General features: G+C 41.6%; 3 protein-coding genes and 1 pseudogene across 10 annotated transcripts; 3 read left to right on the top strand and 1 right to left on the bottom strand.

Annotated features, from left to right (window-relative positions):
- Positions 1 to 5: 5 nt before the first annotated feature.
- Positions 6 to 1,113, top strand: LOC106751293 (annotated as a pseudogene).
- Positions 1,114 to 1,185: 72 nt separating this feature from the next.
- Positions 1,186 to 4,784, bottom strand: LOC106751294 (monocarboxylate transporter 9-like). Its single transcript, XM_014632155.1, has 9 exons — positions 4,596 to 4,784; positions 4,224 to 4,350; positions 3,513 to 3,727; positions 3,317 to 3,407; positions 2,978 to 3,246; positions 2,577 to 2,860; positions 1,757 to 2,055; positions 1,492 to 1,686; positions 1,186 to 1,391 (listed from the first exon to the last, which is right to left on the bottom strand). The coding sequence occupies exons 1-9, from the start codon at positions 4,782 to 4,784 to the stop codon at positions 1,222 to 1,224; spliced, it is 1,839 nt and encodes a 612-aa protein (XP_014487641.1). The 3' UTR covers positions 1,186 to 1,221.
- Positions 4,785 to 7,430: 2,646 nt separating this feature from the next.
- On the top strand, positions 7,431 to 12,067 carry LOC106751307 (monocarboxylate transporter 3-like). Of its 5 annotated transcripts, none has more exons than XM_014632193.1 (11): positions 7,431 to 7,609; positions 7,699 to 7,733; positions 8,366 to 8,717; positions 8,839 to 8,965; positions 9,155 to 9,298; positions 10,094 to 10,221; positions 10,298 to 10,441; positions 10,604 to 10,877; positions 11,133 to 11,288; positions 11,482 to 11,673; positions 11,763 to 12,067. In XM_014632193.1, the coding sequence occupies exons 3-11, from the start codon at positions 8,628 to 8,630 to the stop codon at positions 11,924 to 11,926; spliced, it is 1,419 nt and encodes a 472-aa protein (XP_014487679.1). In that variant the 5' UTR covers positions 7,431 to 7,609; positions 7,699 to 7,733; positions 8,366 to 8,627; the 3' UTR covers positions 11,927 to 12,067. The 5 variants fall into 5 exon arrangements, with proteins under 5 accessions (XP_014487679.1, XP_014487678.1, XP_014487677.1 ...); XM_014632192.1 differs by having other exon boundaries at positions 7,699 to 7,743; XM_014632191.1 differs by having other exon boundaries at positions 7,431 to 7,733.
- A 1,261-nt stretch (positions 12,068 to 13,328) lies between these two features.
- Positions 13,329 to 18,506, top strand: LOC106751306 (monocarboxylate transporter 6-like). 4 transcript variants are annotated; one of them, XM_014632186.1, is made up of 7 exons: positions 13,329 to 14,828; positions 15,947 to 16,095; positions 16,557 to 16,815; positions 16,918 to 17,194; positions 17,273 to 17,500; positions 17,787 to 17,981; positions 18,135 to 18,506. In XM_014632186.1, exons 1-7 carry the CDS (start codon positions 14,763 to 14,765, stop codon positions 18,287 to 18,289), a joined length of 1,329 nt encoding a protein of 442 aa, XP_014487672.1. In that variant the 5' UTR covers positions 13,329 to 14,762; the 3' UTR covers positions 18,290 to 18,506. The 4 variants fall into 4 exon arrangements, with proteins under 4 accessions (XP_014487672.1, XP_014487673.1, XP_014487670.1 ...); XM_014632187.1 differs by having other exon boundaries at positions 16,896 to 17,194; XM_014632184.1 differs by having other exon boundaries at positions 15,825 to 16,095; positions 16,896 to 17,194.
- Positions 18,507 to 19,241: the final 735 nt, after the last annotated feature.

Raw genomic sequence — 19,241 nt, 5'->3', positions numbered from 1 at the left:
TATTTAATGAAAACAGCCAGGATCTGGTGAGACGACTTGGCGATAAAATAAACCAACGATTCGATTGCAATAATTACTTATCAGAGGTAGCTGTTAACATGCTAGTGGAAACAGCATTGGATGTTAGCAGAGAGGAGGTTGAACACATCGGATTTGACTATGCAATGGCCGTTAAGAAGTAAGCGTTTCTGTCGTTGTTATTTTAAAACGGCTTACTTAATATTTCATTACCTTATATATAAATATCACAGAATAGGCGAGATCGTGCACAGACGGCACTTTAACCCGTTTTTACAACGAGATCAATTGTTCAAATTCTCGAAATACTGCAAAATGCAACAGATGGTTGCATTTCTTGTGCTCATGTCGTCTTTCGTTTTCTTGGTTAAATGCTCCGCCTCGATGTTATGCATATTATTCTTCTCCTTTTTTTCGATGTCCTTCTTTTTCTCTTGGAACACTAACTTCAACAGCGATCGTACTTTTTTTCATAGGTCGTGCTTGGGACAAAAGTACGCTATGTTGGTAAATGAAAATTTTGCTGTCCACGATATTAAGGAATTATCGGATTACTTCTGATGTGTCGTATCAAGATTTTCATTTGCTAGCAGAGATTGCCCTAAAGAGGAATGATGGATTCAACATCAAAATTGAGCAGCGCAAAAAGAAATCTCAAGTTTGAGATATCCCCGCATATGATTGAAAATGTAAAAATATTCCAATGTGTTCGAGATTCAATTAAAGTCAATCTACACAATGGCTATGTACTAACTATATCAACATATTTAATGTACTTTAAGCTTACGCGATATGTAAAAATATCTCGTGTGATTTCCATGTCAAAGTACTTTTAATCGCAGAATGAACAAAAATCGATTTACGCTTACAAAATTGTATAATTCTGTTTTAAAAAAGAAATGTGACTTGCAGGTCTCTAAATTTAGTCCACCTAGAAAGAAGTGTTACCTCCATGAAACGATCGTTTCGGCACCATGTCATTGCTACTAGATAAATTTCTCTCTTATTCTCATAGTTTCGAAGATATTCAAAGCATGTATTTAGTATCTTTTAAGATGCCACACGTCTGTCAATGAATAAAGAACAAAACTGCTATTCCTTTTTATCATTGTCCCCACTTCACTCGCCTGTTAAGAAATTCGTGCATCGGTGCAAATCACCATCGTTTCCGAATACAAAACTTTTCATACTTTTCCTTCCTTTTTATCGTTCAACAGGGAATAACGATTTCTTCGTCATTGCACGCTGCTTCCGCCGTTTCTTAAAATCCACAAGCACGAATTGTAAAGCCCATGGTACAATGAAAACGCCGTTCATTACCAACAGAGAGACTTGATACATTTTGTAGCTGTTAGTCCAGTCTTTGATGAATCCTACGAACCAAACCAGGTAAATATACACTCGCATGCGGCTCGAAATTCCTATTATATTGCGTGTCATAAGTATACCAATATTTCTTTTTGCTTGTCTTACCTACGATAGCACCGAACAAAATCGTTACCAAACCGCTAATAACGGCATTGATGCCGTAAGCCGATGCGAACTTCTCTATGCTAATGTCCTCGATGATGACCAGAGGTTGCGGGACTAGCAGCCACGGTCGCACCAGTCCGATTATCCCGGTCATAATTAATGCACCCACCAATGTGTGCTCAGACATCAGAAAACCTGTAAAAATCGCGATTCACAATCGTCACTTCAAAAATCGGATGTATTCGTTTGATCACGTTCGACTCACCGATTCTCGCGAATTCCATGAAGATCATGGCCGCGAAAAACAAGTATTTTGGCTGTACGTTCACTACCATTGTAAAGACGGCCAATAAGACTTTCGACACTAATTCGGTTATCCCGCTTATAGTGACGGTCAACGCTCCATCAGCCTTAGTATATCCCGTATCGGTCATCATGAGAGGAAGTAGAGATGAGAAGGCATAGTCAGCGGTGCATACGAAGCTGACTCCGAAACATAAATTTATGAAGCAGTAGTTTTTGATCAGCGACATATCCACAATTTCTCGCAAAATCACCTTGCATCTGTGGAATCAACAGAACAGATAAATTCCTTGTATGTCATCCGTGTAATCGGACAATGGATGTGAAATGATGAAACTTCGGGGTGACCGGATTTAAGACAAATAAATGCCATTGCTGGTTGCTAAATGCGATAGTTAAATCAGCGGAAGGTAGTGATGTTGAAGCAATTAACGTGTGGGTGATATTTGCAGGAAGTACATTCTACTATTTTCGAATTTTATCGCTACATCCATCACGTGAAACCGACCTGTGCTATGTGTATGTACACACACACACACACACACACACACACACACACATATATCTATACTTACCAAATTATTTTTTGTTAACGTGTAACATTATCTTCTATCTATGCCGAATGTCTGCGCAGACCGGAGAAATTTTTCAAAATAACGTACGCATACGCACATTCAAACATTATATTCTCTTACAATATGTATTAATATTGAAATTATTAATATCTAATAGCACTACAAAATTCGCGCTTTGCTCCTAAGCACTTTAAAATGTTAACTCACTCTGTCACCTTCCCGTCCTTCTGCCCCTCCTCGAACTCATCTCTTTTCTCAGCTCCCACCCTCTTTTGAACATCCGCATCCGACTGTTTGCGTCTGTTTTTCTTCTCCAGGTTACGTTGCCGTATATCGCTCAACGCGCTGGCACTGCTGGCTAAATTAACTAAGCTGGACGCCGAAAGGGTCGATATACCTTTCTTCGAATTTCTTCGTATAGACCCTGATCTCGCCCTGCCGTGGATACCGCCCTCAATTGCTGAATTCGACGCGACCCTATGCGCAGCAGTCTGATCACAAAGTCGACGAAAGTGCGATTTGAAGGATACAATCGTTCGGAGAAATAGAAAGTTGACGTTTACGTTGAGAGAATAATCATTCCTCGAAGCGCTCCTCCGCTATATTACCTTCTTGACCAGCAACGACATCTCTTTGTCACTCTCCTCCTTCAAGCTACGCAAACTGCACCACTTCGCCTTGGAAGACACGTGGATCACGTCGATGGTCGATCGACGATTTGGCAATGCCAGGCAACGCTCCCGACGCTTCTCCTCTCTAGCGCGCGCTCTCTCGGCGAGGACGTCCTCCGGCTTCTTGGTGTGCCATTCCACGGGATGCATCAGCGTCATACCGATAACACTGTTCAAACTCAGCGCTCCCATGATCGCAGCGGTACCTGACACGAACGAGAACCGGCAAGTGAATGTAACGACGAACAGTCCGCGATACGGTTGTCAGAATCTTACCGCGAAAACCGTACGATGTCATCATCTTCTCGATCAATATAGGATAAACAATGCCGCCTAACGCGATAATGACTTGCGCCGCGCTCAGCACCTAAAGAGGAAATCAAAATAAAAGAGGGAGACACATCTTCCGGGTAATCGAAGAACCCGGAATTAAAAGCACAACCGAACCATCAGAGAGCCATGACTGTCTTACTTTCGCTCTTTTCTTCACGAAGTACGCGTTAAAGACCGTGTTGCAGATCGTAATGATCAGACCTAGTCCGAAACCTTGCAAAAAGAAAACGAAAGCCATATCATATATATTCCGGACAAATGACAGGACGATGTTCGGTAGCGCGTAGAAAAGCGCTCCCATAATTCCGACGCGTCTCACGCAGTATCTCTTCAGCAACATGTTGGTCATCATACCTAAAAGAATAAAGAAGTGGATTTGAATTGGATTTAATTTTGCGTCGGATTTTAACTCGTCATCAAGCTCCTAGACGAAGGTTATGCTGCACCCAAATTTCGCGATTGGTCCAATCCTCGATATTCGAGTCTACTATTTACTAGAATATAGCGTCAACGTGGTGCGTCGCACATTTGCGAGATGTAGGAAGCTCATTGCGAATGACGCCGGCGATAAGAGCAGGTAGCGGAGGATCGCGCTTACATCTCGAAAGCCGTTTGATCTCCTTATCGCGCGTATCGACTGCGAATGCAAATATTCCTTTTCTAAGGAAAGTCTCGAGAAAAAACAGAAGTTCGCAAAGCGCTTACACGTCGCTCCGTCGCGTGTACGTCTCCTTCAAAGGATGCGCACGTGAAATTTGTGACGATTATTCCGAAATGATTTCATTCAACAGTTGCATTTAAACACGTAGAAGCGTCGATTGGATTGCAGTAAACGTGGCTGGATGCTTACTGGAAATGGAAAATGTAATCATGAAAACCGAATTGAAGAGGCTCGACGCCATGCCCGCTTTCCCGGACGCTTCGAGGAAGTCCCCGAAGATTATTCCGAACGACGACGATGGGCCGATCGTCGTAACCTGCGTCAGCGAAAATATTCGATTAAAAAATCTGCAAGTTTTTGAAATTTTGCAAATACGAAACACACGCCTTATGTTAAAACCGCTTGTCTTTTATATTTGCAAACGTTTGAGACAACTTTCTCTCTCTCTCTCTCTCTTTCTGTCTCCCTCTTTCTTTCCCTTTTAAGAAGCGCATGATTCTAGCAACGATTTATTCACTTTGATTGTATGTTAAATGCCATCGTATCGAATCTTATGCTGACAATAATCAATATCATCGCCAGTGCGATCATCCATCCCCAACCACCGTCCGGCGCCAAGTCCTCCAGAGTGATCTCATCTTCTTCTTCTGCTAATTCGTCTCTCATTACGGTCGCATTCTTCTTCTCGACGATTTTCTCGGTCGTTCTGGTCGATTCATCTATCGTACCGTTGGACTTCACTACCGTCATGCTGTGTCCCCTTTGAATTTCGTAAATGTTACAGAAAAGAAGTAAATAAGAGGAAAAGTGACTCGTATTTGGGAAGACTGTAATAAATGCGAGTTATCGAACCCAACACACAAGACTAGTAGGTAGCACAGATGTTCTTGCGTAATGTTTTCCCGTAACTAATTCGCAGCCCTTTAGAACATCTGTGACTACTGACTCGTATTCGGTCGCAATTGACTCTCAGTAGACTTGTTCGAGAAATATGTAAAATCTATTAGCACAGATGCGTAGATGAGAGTGGAAATGTAACGAGCGACAATGGTAATTTCTCAAGGTGTGCACATACATATAGACACAGCGCGAGATATGTGTGTCCGTGGGAAGAAAACGAGCGCAGAGTAATTTCGAAACGCGCGATAACGACGCATTAAAACAACAAATGTTTTATTAATTTGCTGCCGCGACCGAGAATCACAGAATCAACACACGAAGAACCGGAAGCAGATGATTTTAAGCGGTTTGCAAACGAACCAATCAACGCGAAGCTGTTTTCAGCCTTCTCCTTTACAGGAACACAAAAAAGAGAGGGAAAATGCAGATAAATTACCAGGGCTTTTTTTTTTATTTTTTCGAAAAGAGAGATTTCAGAGTTCCTCAAATATTTCAGCAAAACGATCGATTTGACAGTTTTAATAAAGTTGCCGATTCGTTCTGACTGTCACAGATACATTCACGATTAAGTGAGCCTCTCACGTGTTGCTCGTTTTTTTCCGCAAATTTCAAATCACATAAATGCAACCGAATTATAGCTCTTCGGCAGGATTTTTACACAAGTCTGCTTTTACACTCTCGTCGGAGCTGTCTGTGCGTAACGAGTTTTCCAAGTTGAAACAATCGAAGCTCCCTCGCGACGTTCAGTGAACAGGATGGAACGATACTCGATGCGTGTTCGATTGATAATTACTGTTGAGCTTTCAATTAAACATAAAATACAAGCACTCACCCGACAAAATTAATCGCGTTAGACAGGTAAGGCAAATGTCAATAATCGCGATTCACTTCCACAGCAGTCGAAGATAGACAGTTTTCGACTAACCGGGACAAGCCAGAAACGCTTTCGAAGGCCCTCTTATCTATATACAAAATGTCATCGTACTAAGTACTCATCGTTGATCCACGGTGAAATATAACCGTCGCTGCAGAATCTGAAATCGCACGGCGCGAACGGAGCGAGGCGAGTGTGAACGATGCGTCGCAAGCTCGATGCACAAAATGCACCGATTATCACTGAATTCAATTATCGATAGTGATGTTATCTCTGATATTTAATTAGCCAAAAATGTCGAACAATATAGAACGTAATATAAAACGATTTGCTGTTTGTATCGGAAAACATCAAGTTACGATTTGCGATATTTCCTTGCAAAGTAAAAAATGTAAACACATATTCTACGTGTCCCAAACCATCCACACAAATTTTTGTATTAGTTTAACAGAAGGTGAATAAGTTAAGAAGTAACACGAATATTATGTCAAAAATTAATACGAAACTATTGATAATATGTTAATCAACATTGAAGTATAAAATATGTTATTTTAATACAAATGTTCAATTCAAACGTTATTTTAACTCTTACACATGTTGAATATCGAGACTCAACACAAAATATTGAGGTAACATAAACACAATATGTCAAATTAACAAACAGATATGTTAAAAATTCAACACAAACATTTTAACAAAGACCTATTTTAACATAAGTATAAAATGTTTTTTGCTGCGTGTGTTTTGTTAGTTCGATAATTGAATTTTCACGATGCCAACCGACTAAACGAATCGAGTTGACTACATTACAATATAACATGGCAGAAACGAAACAAGACACAAGAATGTCAAATAAAAGAGTTAAAGACCTTTTGACGTTCAATTAAAAGAAGAGGAAAACAGCAAAAGTTAGTGCAAGGACCAAAATTAATTTAACAATGATAAAATAGATAAAATACATAAATCAAATAGATTAAACACATAAATTACCGAATACGTTTCGGCCCTAATATTGGACGAAAAGAAGTGTGTTACAATAAGATAACTATTTTGATGGGTGAAGTTCACCTCTACAACGTTTCCCACGCGAATCGCATGTACGCGTTTATACAAATTGCATAGACTTAAGGCGTCTATCGCGCCGATAAATTTCACTCCGTCAACGTAATTATCTAATCTGTAGATATCTGTAGATATGTTGATGTGACAATAAACTATCAATTAAATTAGATGATTCATCGAACCTATTTGAGAATTAAGATTCGATTTAAAGTAAAATGTGATCTTATCGCGTCCTATAGAAACAAATCATGCATTAATCGAGCAGTGAAGATGCCGAATCACAACAGTAAATATGATCACATACATATATTTTATAACATATGAAGCATAGACATTATCAGTATTGTCGCCCATATTATGTATATGTATTATCTATGTAAAAATAAACCGAACTTCTTGACCGTGCTGATAAAAGGGATAACTCTACCGCTGATTGCGAATCGCACGCGCCAGAAATGATTTTATATACGAATTATATTACACGCTTTATCATTAATATTATGCAATCAGTCAAACTAAATTTTCATAATATTTCGAGTACATTTATCGTCCATCGAGACGCTACTCCGAAACGTCCGTCCAGCGAAGGCCGGTTAACTTGACCAGAGTAATTCGCGTGTGACACCGCAATGGACACGCGCGACAACAATTATTCGCCAATTAAGCGGAGTGCGTTGATTCGTTCACGCTGACCGAGCCGCAAAAACGTTCGCATCGCTGACGGGGAAAGAAGCAAGAAGTAAGAAGTTATATAAAGAGGCACGATATATGTTAAATATGTGAAACAATACCGAGTGAGTAGTCGTGATAATAAACTCAATTTCTCAGGTGGGGGTGTTGGGAATAACCTCGAGGAAGCACAGGTAAGGCAAGGTAAGGCAAGGCGGTGTAATTGCGTGTAATTTATTTTCGCCGTAACGTATATTGCGTACATATCGTAATATCGCGTACATGTCGATCGTAATATGTACATAAGGTTTCTGACCTGTTGTCTTCTTCAGATTGTATCGAAAGGCTGACAATAATAGGAGGTATCTATGTTACACGTTTAGTCTATGCTCGGATAAATCGCTTATTCGTGATCTTCGCGAAAATGTGTGATCTTCACGAAAATCTCGTGCAAACAGTTCGGATATACTTTACACCGTCCAGATATTTCTCGAAAAGATCCACTTACGTTCCTTTTTTTATTAAAATATGCGTATAACATATATGATATTTACTTATTCACTTGATTTATTTATTCACTTATTTACTTTATAATATCAGATATATGATGAACACGTTCTTTTTATTGTCTATCACGCACGTCAAGTTCATTAAAGCATACCACACATGTGACACTCATGATGTAACATTGCGAATACAATCCTTTCCTTCCTGTGGCCACATGGAGCGCGTGTCACGCGAGTTTACCGTTCGATTGGCCGTATGCCTCTACCGATCACTTGGAAACACACTTGGCATTGAGATTATTTGGCGTAACTTTCCACAGGCGGTAGGAGCAGCGGCAGTAAATAGCGAGCAGTGAGTGACCATCGTACACTAATCAGTGTTCAGTGTTCAATCTGGCGAAAAGCCACCGAGTAGGGAGGTGGATTACGTATCGCACGATTACCAATCAATGAGCAACGTCCGATTAAACGGCGCTCATGTGACCATGTAATTTGAAGGAGGCTTCGAGTAGACGGCGTGAGCGTGTCCATGTGTACGGTGCTCTCGGGAAATAAGTTAATCGACGTTAATTCGCGAAGGAAATGGCAGAAAACAGCAGCAAGGATGCCAAGCAACGGGCTCCTGACGGCGGCTGGGGTTGGTTCGTTTGTCTCGGAAGCAGCTTGATTTCGGTAAATCATGCGGCGATGTTGCCGCGCGAATTTTATAACTCTGTTTCATGAAGAGCGACCGCGAGAGAGGCGCTGTTATTGTTATCATGTAAGAGTCGTACATTGTGTCGCTGACATTCAGATTTCACTACGTTCCTTGGACCCGTCCTTCGGATTGTTGTTCCACGACATGCTGAAAGATCTCAATGTTGATTCCACGGGAACCTCGATTATAATGAGCATTCTGGACGCCATCGTCAACTTTTCAGGTAAACGCCGCCCTTCGTGCCGCGATATGTGAGAAAAATTCCCTAGGATTATATGTGCTTAATAGGAAAACAATCAGGCGCAATTCCGGTCTAAAATGGCAGTGAAAAACATGACGCGAGTGTTAAAAATATAGAGAGAGGCAACTCGTCCCGGTCGAGAGAACTAATGGTTAATTCATGTATTTACAGGTTTTATAATCGGACCGTTATTAAAAAAATATTCCTACCGGCAAGTCGCACTCCTCGGATCTTTCCTCAGTTGTAGTGGTTTGATACTCACGTCGAGGGCCAATAGTATGCTGCACATTATTTGCACTTACAGTATCTTAGTAGGTGCGTATGGATTTATCGCAAATTATGTGTCGCAACAAATGTTCGCACAATCGCGAAGAAATATTATACGCTATTAGAGAGACTTGCAGTCATTCATTTAGCTGTTTGGGCATAATAACTTGGCATAATTGAAACCGGTGCTAATTGAAAGCTTACAAAACGCTGAAAAGGAATATATAAGTTTCAAATCTGTCCGCATCTATCTTGTTCCTGAAAATCTGTTCCAAAGAAACGGCTCATTTAGAAAATGACACTGGCCATCTATCGATTGCTCAATTTTCTGAAACCGATTTTCACGAACAAAACAAATGCGGATCTGTAACTTATATTCTTTTGCAGTGCTTCCTTTTGGTATCGGTTTCAATCGTGTGCTCGGTTGTGCCCAAACAAAGCGGTAAAGAAATCGGCCTTTCTGCAAGTCTCTCTTTATTTTAATGAAATTAAATTTAACCTTTAACTTAATTTAGAAGAAATATTTCAATAAAAAAATTGGAAGATTAAGCCGTATTAAACATCAAAAATTAAAAACCACACGGAAAAAATGCTATCGAAGCAACATTTCCAACAGCACGCGTAAATTGAATAAATCTTCTTAATTCATTAGTGATATCATTGAAACTAATATTTTGATTATTGAAAAAATACATAACGTAGTAGCTTTCATGATATTTGTCGTTTAAACAAGAAGATTTACTCCAATTATGTTACTGTTGAAAATTTTGACTTAACAGCATTATTTCAATATATCACAACTCCGACGTGCCTGCCGCGACTGTCACTTTTCCTCTCCGACAGGCCTAGGCACTGGTCTCGCGACTACTTCGTCCTTTGTCGCGTTGAACACGTTCTTCAACAAAAAACGCGGACAAGCCGTCGGTTTCTCCATGGCCGGGACCGCGTTTGGAATGATGCTCGTGCCGCAGGTAAGCTGGAACAGATCGAGGTACACAGAAAGGAAAAGGAAAACCGATTTCCTCATAATCAATGATTCATCCGTAGATGATACACTTGTTACTGAACGAATATGGATTTCGCGGCACGACGCTCATTATCGGAGGTTGGGCCTCGCATTCAATAGCGGGGTCCTGCTTATTGCGTCCGCTCGAAGATCGACTGCCGGAACAGACACATGGAGTAATCGATGTAATTCTGTAATTTCGACATCGCGAATCTAATTCCAACATCTGGCTAAAATTTCGTCACCCCGACTTCTTCTGCTGAATTATTCAACGGGGAAGAATTCCAGATGCGTTTAATCACAGATAATAATACCGATATCACAGACAAACTGAACACCTCTTTCAGAAAAAATCCGACGAAGAGCGAGAGGACGAAGCTCTGCTAAGGAAAGGCGCCGTAGGAAGAAGAGAGTCGAATGGAGCATTGTGGACCAACGAACAGAACATGACCGTCGAATCGAGTCCTCCGAGAATATCGCTCGTGAAAAAGCTGAAAGAGTCGTTAGACTTGGATCTATTCAAGGACTTCACATACTTAATCATCATCTTGGGTTGCAGTCTCTTCTACGTGGCCGAAACGAACTTCAAGCTTATGGTTCCGTTCTTCCTCTCGAATATCGGTGAGCCAGCTTTCTATACGAATCACACAAGCGTGACCAGTACCGTAGCAAGCGCCACTCGTTAGCTCGTTAATGAGAAGTTGACGAGAAGTGCGGGTGTTGTGCTCGTCGTAAAAATAATCTGCGCGCCGGCACCATCATCGGAACGCACGCTTCGGGTGATCGAAATGCACCGACATCTCGACAGGCTGCTTCGCTACGGCACTGCTCGACGGGAGTCATGCAGACTGCTCAAAGGAACTTGACGCTCGACAGGAATGAAGAAAAGGGACGTCGCCTTCTGTCTGTCCCTCACTGCATTCGCCGACATTATCGCCCGACTGTTGCTGCCGACGCTCTTCGACAGGGTCGGTTGGAATAAGCGCATGATCTTCTGGATCTTCGGCACCACCGTCGGGATAACACGTTCCGGTAATCTTCATTGGCTTTGAAGTGTGAACTTTGAAGTCTCAAGTCTAAAAACCTCGCGATCAATCTTCGTTTGTCTCCTTCTTTTCTCATTATTACAGCGATAATCTGTCTGTGGATTAATCGAAGACAATCTCAGTAGAAAAATAAGATTAATCAATGCCAATCAGTACAAAATTCTTTCTCTCACGTACAGTGTTGGCGGAACAAACGGAAAGGATGTTGTTGATGGGCATGTTCACAATATTGGGATTCTTACGTGGCGCCACCTTGGTGAACCTCAACCTCAGCATATCGGAACACGTGACGCTGAAGAAGTTGCCGAACGCATTCGGCATGTTCATGGTATTCAAAGGCTTTCTCGTGGTCATTATGAGTCCCTTAATCGGTAAGTCCGTGTGACTCGGATATGACAAAATACACTCCGTCTAGATGATATTAAATTACACTGACACATGTGTTTTCCGTCACAAACAGGATACATCAGAGATGTCAGTGGCAGTTACAGGATATGTATTCACGTGATGACCGCCGTGATAATGATGGCAACACTCATATGGACCATCGAACTCACATACAACGCTTTTCGTAGTCGACGATTAGGCATAGTTAAGAGACTACAAATGCACATATCGCCATGACATATTTTAAATATGATAGTAACTATTATATGTATGCGTGTGCACATATGTATGTGTGTGTTTGTGTTCGCATTTATACTTGATAATCGTCCCGGACACACACCTTACAAAATTTTACTGTATTTTATAAATATAAGTAAATGTGAATTAATAAGATACACACAGATCGGTATTTTCCAAAACGTTTCTCCCCGAACCTCAATCAACAGCTCCTTTGGAGTCGACAAAGCGATAATAGCGAAACTATATTTGCAGAAATTGTATGCTGATTAACACTTTTTCGCCAGCACACCACTATTTGCCTATGCGTCAAGTAGATAATACCAGTACATTACATCGGCATATGTCGACATGTATCTTTGCGCAGACTTCGTAATTTGTGACGTCACAAAGTCGCTGATACCATCTTATCATAATAGTATTTTTACGACCGATACACAGAGAGGAAGATCCGTTTGGATTTAGTACATGTGTTTATTCGACTTAGATTTGTTTAATCTGCAACTAAATAACATAATTTTATATAAATTATTATCTTGTTTGAATGAAATATTGTTGTTTCACTAGAATAAACCATGTTGTTTGATAGAAAAAATAGAATAATTTGGGGGAAATCATATTTAATTGTTAATAAAATTATTTATTTCATTATATGTTAAATATTGTTCCACTGAAACGAAGAAGTTCTTTAATATTTTTCTAACATAATGTTACTTCTTTCAAATAATTCATTGTTTGCAATAACGATTGTAATGTTTGGTTGAAGATACAAAAGAAATTTTTATATTCATAAAGTATTTTCAGTGATGTATTAAAGGGACCATTCATAAATTTAGTATTTGTCAAACTATATCACGTTTCTTAGCACTTATTTCACTACCTAAATATTAAATGTTAATTTCTAACAAAATCAAAGTAAAATTATACACATACTATGCACAATATTACAAAAATACAGAAATACAAAAATATTATTATTTTTCATTTTTTTTATTAATGCAATATTTCTGCATCAGTTGATCTAACAAAGACGCACATATAAGAAATCTTTTCGTGTAAAGGGGCAACATTTCCTCGTTAAACCAAGTCATCGTCTTTTAGCAAGTAAGATTTCCCGCTCCCGTCACTCCTTTCCGCGCGTTTCCTTTTCCCGCTTTTCCAAGGAACAAGCTCGCAAGATACAACATCGTGTTCGACTGCATTCGAACTGCTTTTGTGCCTCGGCGAAACCTACTTTACCGTGCGAAGTCACGCGGTTTTATTGCGCGCCGCGATAAAATCGGATCTATCACGCAGGCCGCGGCCTGTGTCATTGCACTTACGCGGAATAATACGCGATGCGGTTAATTTACATGCCGAATGAGAAGGAGCGTCTATAAATTAAGCGCGCCGAGTGCGTGCGCGCGCGACTGCGTTCGCTCGCGCGAACGAAAACGCGGCCGCTACGAATGATCGCGCTCTCCTCGCGTTGTCTCGAATGGAGGAGCGGAGCCGGTTTTCATCAAGCTTCCTGTTCGTCGAGCCAGTCTCGGAACGTCTGCAGCTCATGCCGGAGCATATTGTTCCTAGCTTTTGCGCGTCGTATCTCCGCGGCGCCAGTGCCTGGTATTCAAATCGATTCGACGCGCGTGAGTGCCAACCAGCCGTCCACCGAGTCGATATATATATAGTGCGATTTCGAAAGACTCTCATCGGATTATACTCGGAGTTGTTAAACAATACATTTCGACGATCGCTCGCCAAACACGCCGCGGAAACTTGGATAAACACGTTTGTTTGGCCGCCGAGCGAGCGATTCGCGGGCGAGACGGCGAGACAGACGGCGAGAACGTCTAACGTGATAATTTCAAGATAAAGAAGACGCTGACGAAGCACAAACGGGATAAAACGAAGTGAACGCTTCACAAATCCGCGAGCAATTATTAACTGTGCTTCTCAGATAATTAATCGACGGAGATACTGTATTTGAAAAATGTCTTATCGTAGTTGCCTCGATAGTTGCGCTTCGTGCTGACACGGATCTAAATTCGGAGGTGGGAAATAATCCAGCGGAGAAAGCCGGTAACATTGACGCGATTTCCTATTCTTCGAGAACGAAATATCGATTTTATGATATTTTCGACGTCGTTTTGAACACTTTGTCAGAAGCTTTCGCCGCTGCTTTTCGTTGTTGCGAGCGCGATCGCGGCGGCCGGTCGAGCCAATTGAGTCGAATTGAAGCGAACAGCCGCTGTTGCTGCCGTTTCAACGACGCTGCTTCATCGATCAGTATGTTGAACCGACGTGACAATGTATTCTCACGGCGGGATGCATCGGAGGCATCATTATCTGCCGACACCGGCGCTCGGACATTTCGCCGCGCGAGAGCACACAGCTAGGTGACACTGTTTGTGATGACAGAATTTGTGGAAAGTTGCGACACGCGCACTCCGGAGGGAAGATTCAGCGGGAGATGACATTATCAGTGAAATTGCCCGTCAATTATTTACAAACGCGATACGCGTCATCGTGTAAGAGGATTGGGGGCGAGATTCTCCTGATGCTGGCGACTAACGACAAGTGGGCGCGCAGACAACGCTCGGTATCGCACCAATCGACCACCAAATCGAAATGAGATAGGAAGTTTATCCGCGTATCTTATCATTTGTACAATTCTCGGCCGCGGCAGCGCGGTCATCCGGCACGTTTAAATCTTCCAGCTCACCAATGAGTCGAATTGAAAACAGCGCGTGATAAAGCGACGAATTCGCTGAAAGCTGGAACGCGAATCTCCGGGGACACAGCCCGCTCCCATGATACACCTGCGGCGCAGTGATCAGATAATTCGATCGATAGGATGGCACGTGGCGAGGCGGACCGTGGCTGGGCGTGGGCGATCGTTGTCGGTGTGACTGTTATCAACGTAAGCTCCTTGATTCTTTTTCTCGTTATCGCGATAAAAGCAACCAAAGGCAGAGTAACGATCAATTGACTCGCGCGTGCTCACAGAGTGATCGATCGGAACGACTGGTCGTGATGGGTTCTTAATATGGCAGACCGGTCACGAGGAAAGTTCGTTAGTCGAAGTATGTCGATCCTCGAGTTGCCTCTCGTTTCTTCAATAGTTCGTGAAGAAGGAAATAATAGCCGTGTTGACGGAACAGGCGGTCCGTTAGTAATTTATGTTGGCTTACGAAAAGTATTGATGAAACCCGGCAGAGTTAGTTAATTAGCGGCCTCGAATTAATGATCTCAGTACAAACTGGATGTTTCAGTACTCTGGTACTCGGGATATCTACGTTCTGATATTCAGATAACACTCGTGCATCCTTATAATACCCAAAAGTTTTGATATCCGTTCAGGCATCTAGATAATATCATCTATAATACTCTTAGCTCTTAGCATCTATAATACTTGTATACCTTGATAGTAGATAGACGTTTGGGAAACTAAACAATCGTATTTATTGAATCAAACGTTCATTTGTTCGCTGTATTCCGAAAGACAAATTTATTTAATTAAAAAAATTGTTTTGAATCCAAAGAAATTTTGTTTTCCTTCGCGTAAGTAATACTCAGTTGACAACTGAATGACACCCGTAATTTTGGATACTCACGTTCGTATACCCAGGTAATACTCGAATAATACTCAAACAGTACTCGTAAGTTGGGTACTCAGAGATAAAACGAGTAGTGGTATTTGGGTGATGACAAATTGTGAGTTTGTCCAATTCTGTTAACGTCAAAGTAAAGAGATATTTTGTGAGATCGAAAGATGATATAAAGTCCGCTCCCTTATCTATCTCGTGAGAGTGATTCGAGAAAGATCTGCAGGAACGGGAACTATACTACTTCGTACAACGAAATTTGAATTGCTACATTCATTGCTTGTTGAACCAATTCCGATCGTTCTCATTAGCTGGCGGTGCTGCCGGTGCAGCAATGTTTCGGTCTCGTCTTCGCGGAACGTTTCGCGAGCCTCGGCATCACCGCGACCCAAACGAGCCTGATCCTCCACCTTAACGGGACGATCACCTGCAGTTTGGGCCTGATAAGCGGCCCGATGATGAAGAGATTCGCTTTTCGCAAAGTCGCCTATTTCGGCGGTCTCACGGTCGTCCTTGGGATTTGCGCCGCTGCCTTCGCCATGTCTCTTCCGACTCTCATTGTCACTTATTGCATCATCATCGGTGAGTCAGTCTTATGTTACAAATAAGATAATTACGAACATTAGCCCATTAGTGACCAGTGGCTCATTTATGGGACGTTTCTTTGTTATTAAGTAGAATCACTTGATTGAGATATAATTTTACCATGCGCTTAATTTCTACTACTTCCAATTATAACTATTCCTTCATTAAAAATAGCCCCATTTCTTATTATTAATTTGAGGCCATTAGGAGGAAATAAACTGGACGGAGCCCTTTGAATAAACGTGTGTGTGAAATAATTTTAACAGTTGTAATAACTCGACAGTATTCTCCACATGACCAGCTCCTAATCTAAGATTTATATAAATACATTCACCCGACATCCGCAATTTCACCTCTAATTGTTCATGTTTCCTGCAATTTTGAAATAATTATAATTTTTAATAGTATCAAAAGACAGTTTATGTTGTTTAAGTCTCACGATCGACGCGTTGTTACAGGTATCGGCCAAGGTATTATCTTCCCGGCGACCAGCCTGGCTATGAATACGTATTTCCGCAGAAAGCGCAACATAGCCATGGGTTTCTCGGTCACGATGACCGGCTTGGGCCCGATCTTGATGCCTCTTCTGATAGACGTGCTTCTGGAAAATTATGCCACGACCGGCACTCTCCTGATCCTCGCCGGCATCGCCACGCATTCTCTCGTGGGTGCGTCGCTATTGAAACCGTTCGAGGAGCGCGAAAAGGTGAGTTCAAGGTATGTAAAAGGAGGAAATCGTCACGTACATAAAATACACATGAAAAATAATGTAAATAAAATGTAAGTCGTATTGGGAGAGGGCTCTCTTTTCATTTTCAGCGATTGATTTTGGCGAATGAAGTTACGGACGTGTCGGGGAAACGGAATGGCGCGAGAATAGAAGCCACGAGCGATGAGGAAGCAGAGCCGAGGAACGACAGCTTTCAATGTCGTTTGATGAACGAGGAGACTGTTTCGGAAGAGAGGAGACAGTCGAGCGTTCGTTTGGAGAACGGTAAAGCGGAGCCGGAAGAAAGGACTTCAATCCTCAAACGGATCGCCACGAATTTGGACCTCGATCTGCTGCGTGACAATCGTTACTTAGCGATAGTATTAGGTAAGTTGGAAATAACTGAATCGCCGGGCGCAGTTATAACGAAGATAACTTGATTAATACACTCGGCTCGGTAAACAGGAATGAGCATCTCGCTAGTGGCCGAGGTGAACTTCAACGCAATGATACCATTCGTTCTGGCCGAGCTGACGAGTCTCGATCGCACGTCGATTGCCACGGTGATGTCGATTCAAGCCGCCGCAGACATCACCGGACGCCTCTGTGTGCCGCTCTTGGCGCAGAAAGCTGGCTGGACGTGTAGGAATCTCTATCTGATATCCCTGTTGGGGTCGACCTTTGGAAGGACTAGTACGTACCGCCGCATAAAGTATACGAACATAAGGAATCTCTTCAGTGGTTACAGCAACTTCATTATTTAAATAATTATTCAAAATATTCGTATAATACCTTAAAATTCGAGTACCCTTGAACTTGAGTACTCGAGTGGTACTCGTAACTGTGAACCCGATGCAGCAATATCTGGTTTATGCTGATAGCACTAATTCGATGTATGGTCGTTAATTCATGCGCTTTCGACTTTTCGTGCAAATTATCGCACATTTAACCGTACTTAATATCAATCTCTTGTTTACAGTTCTGTCCACATGGGGCAACTCCTACGTCGTGGTAATCGTGGTATCGCTGATCGTCGGAGTGGCGAAGGGAACCAAGGCTGTCTTCCAAGCTCTAATTATACCCGATTACGTGCCATTGGAGAGGCTGCCGGCCGCATCCGGCATCCAGATGGTCTGCAATGGCATCCTGTCTATCAGCGTGGGACCCATTATCGGTAAAACGAAATCGAGACTCTAAACGGCGTCTCTCAACGGTGATCCCGTAATTTTCTTCGAGCACGATTATCTCTCGAAATTGACGTTGACGCGAAGCGACGTCGTTCTTCTTGATTTTTCGTATGGTTCTAATTGGACCTTGTTGCACGCAGGTGTAGTACACGACGTAAAGAACAGTTACGTGGGCGCGCTTTACTTCACGTCCTTCCTCAGTATGTCGTGCGTCTTCTTGTGGATGATAAGCGGACTCTGGACTTCGTGCGGAAAGCTTTTAAGGTTGCCTCGGAGAGGCCTGCCGGTAGAGTAAGAGAGTTCTCTCGCGTGACCGCATAATAATTAATTAACTCGAGAGAGACGGCTCAATACTCGCGGCTTACGACTGCTTTTGTGAAAGTGCTGTATGTTGAAGATATAAGATTTATACTGATATAATGTTGATGTACCATAATAATTTGTACGCATAAAGGCACACATTAACGGATGCACGCACACAGTTATAAATATAGCACTGCAAATCAGTACTATTTCGTTGCAAAAGACTATTAATAGCGACTGTTTCCATCAGGAAAATCTAACTGCAGAAACAATGAAGAAAAATATTATCTATTACTTTCCTTTTATATTATCTTAATCACATTATTAAGATATCGTCAATAATTCTACCGGGAATATTCATAAACATGTTTAATTGATTTAATTTATATCTTATTTGAAAAATTCCGTTAATCCTGATAGAATTCGAACTCGGAATATTTGACTCTTGCATTTGTTACCATACGAATTACATCAAGTACGGCATATGGTGGAATGCATATACGTATATGCACATATATTTCTTTACGGCAGGCGTAACAGCGATTTGCAGTCAATCTTTTACTGACCAAAATCAGTGAAGTATAAGACAAAAGAGTTAAGTGGAAGTGTGTCCATTAAAAATTAATGAATATTCGCTGATTATTGGTAGAATCGGTAGAAATATTCAATTACTGACTCAATTAGAAATATTTTCACTGATTCAACTTAAGAGAACACACATACACACAAGCAATATCATTGTCGATTAAATCAAAATACTCGTTAATTAATCGAAGGCTCCGACCTAAATTACAATCATATGACTCTGCGTTTTGGCGAGGTGAAGCGTTCACATTAATTTTCACACTCTTTCTCACTGATAGCGGTTATCAATACAAGGAGCGTCTCAATACAAAAAACAATCTTGTGTAAATACGTGCATGATATATACACTTTCTCGTGCA

The sequence above is a fragment of the Dinoponera quadriceps genome, unplaced genomic scaffold (genome assembly GCF_001313825.1).
Source record: "Dinoponera quadriceps isolate SergipeBrazil2010 unplaced genomic scaffold, ASM131382v1 scaffold10866, whole genome shotgun sequence".
Lineage (NCBI taxonomy): Eukaryota > Metazoa > Arthropoda > Insecta > Hymenoptera > Formicidae > Dinoponera > Dinoponera quadriceps.
The sequence above is the reverse complement of the archived record's forward strand: the minus strand, read 5'-3'. Positions and strand labels throughout refer to the sequence as shown.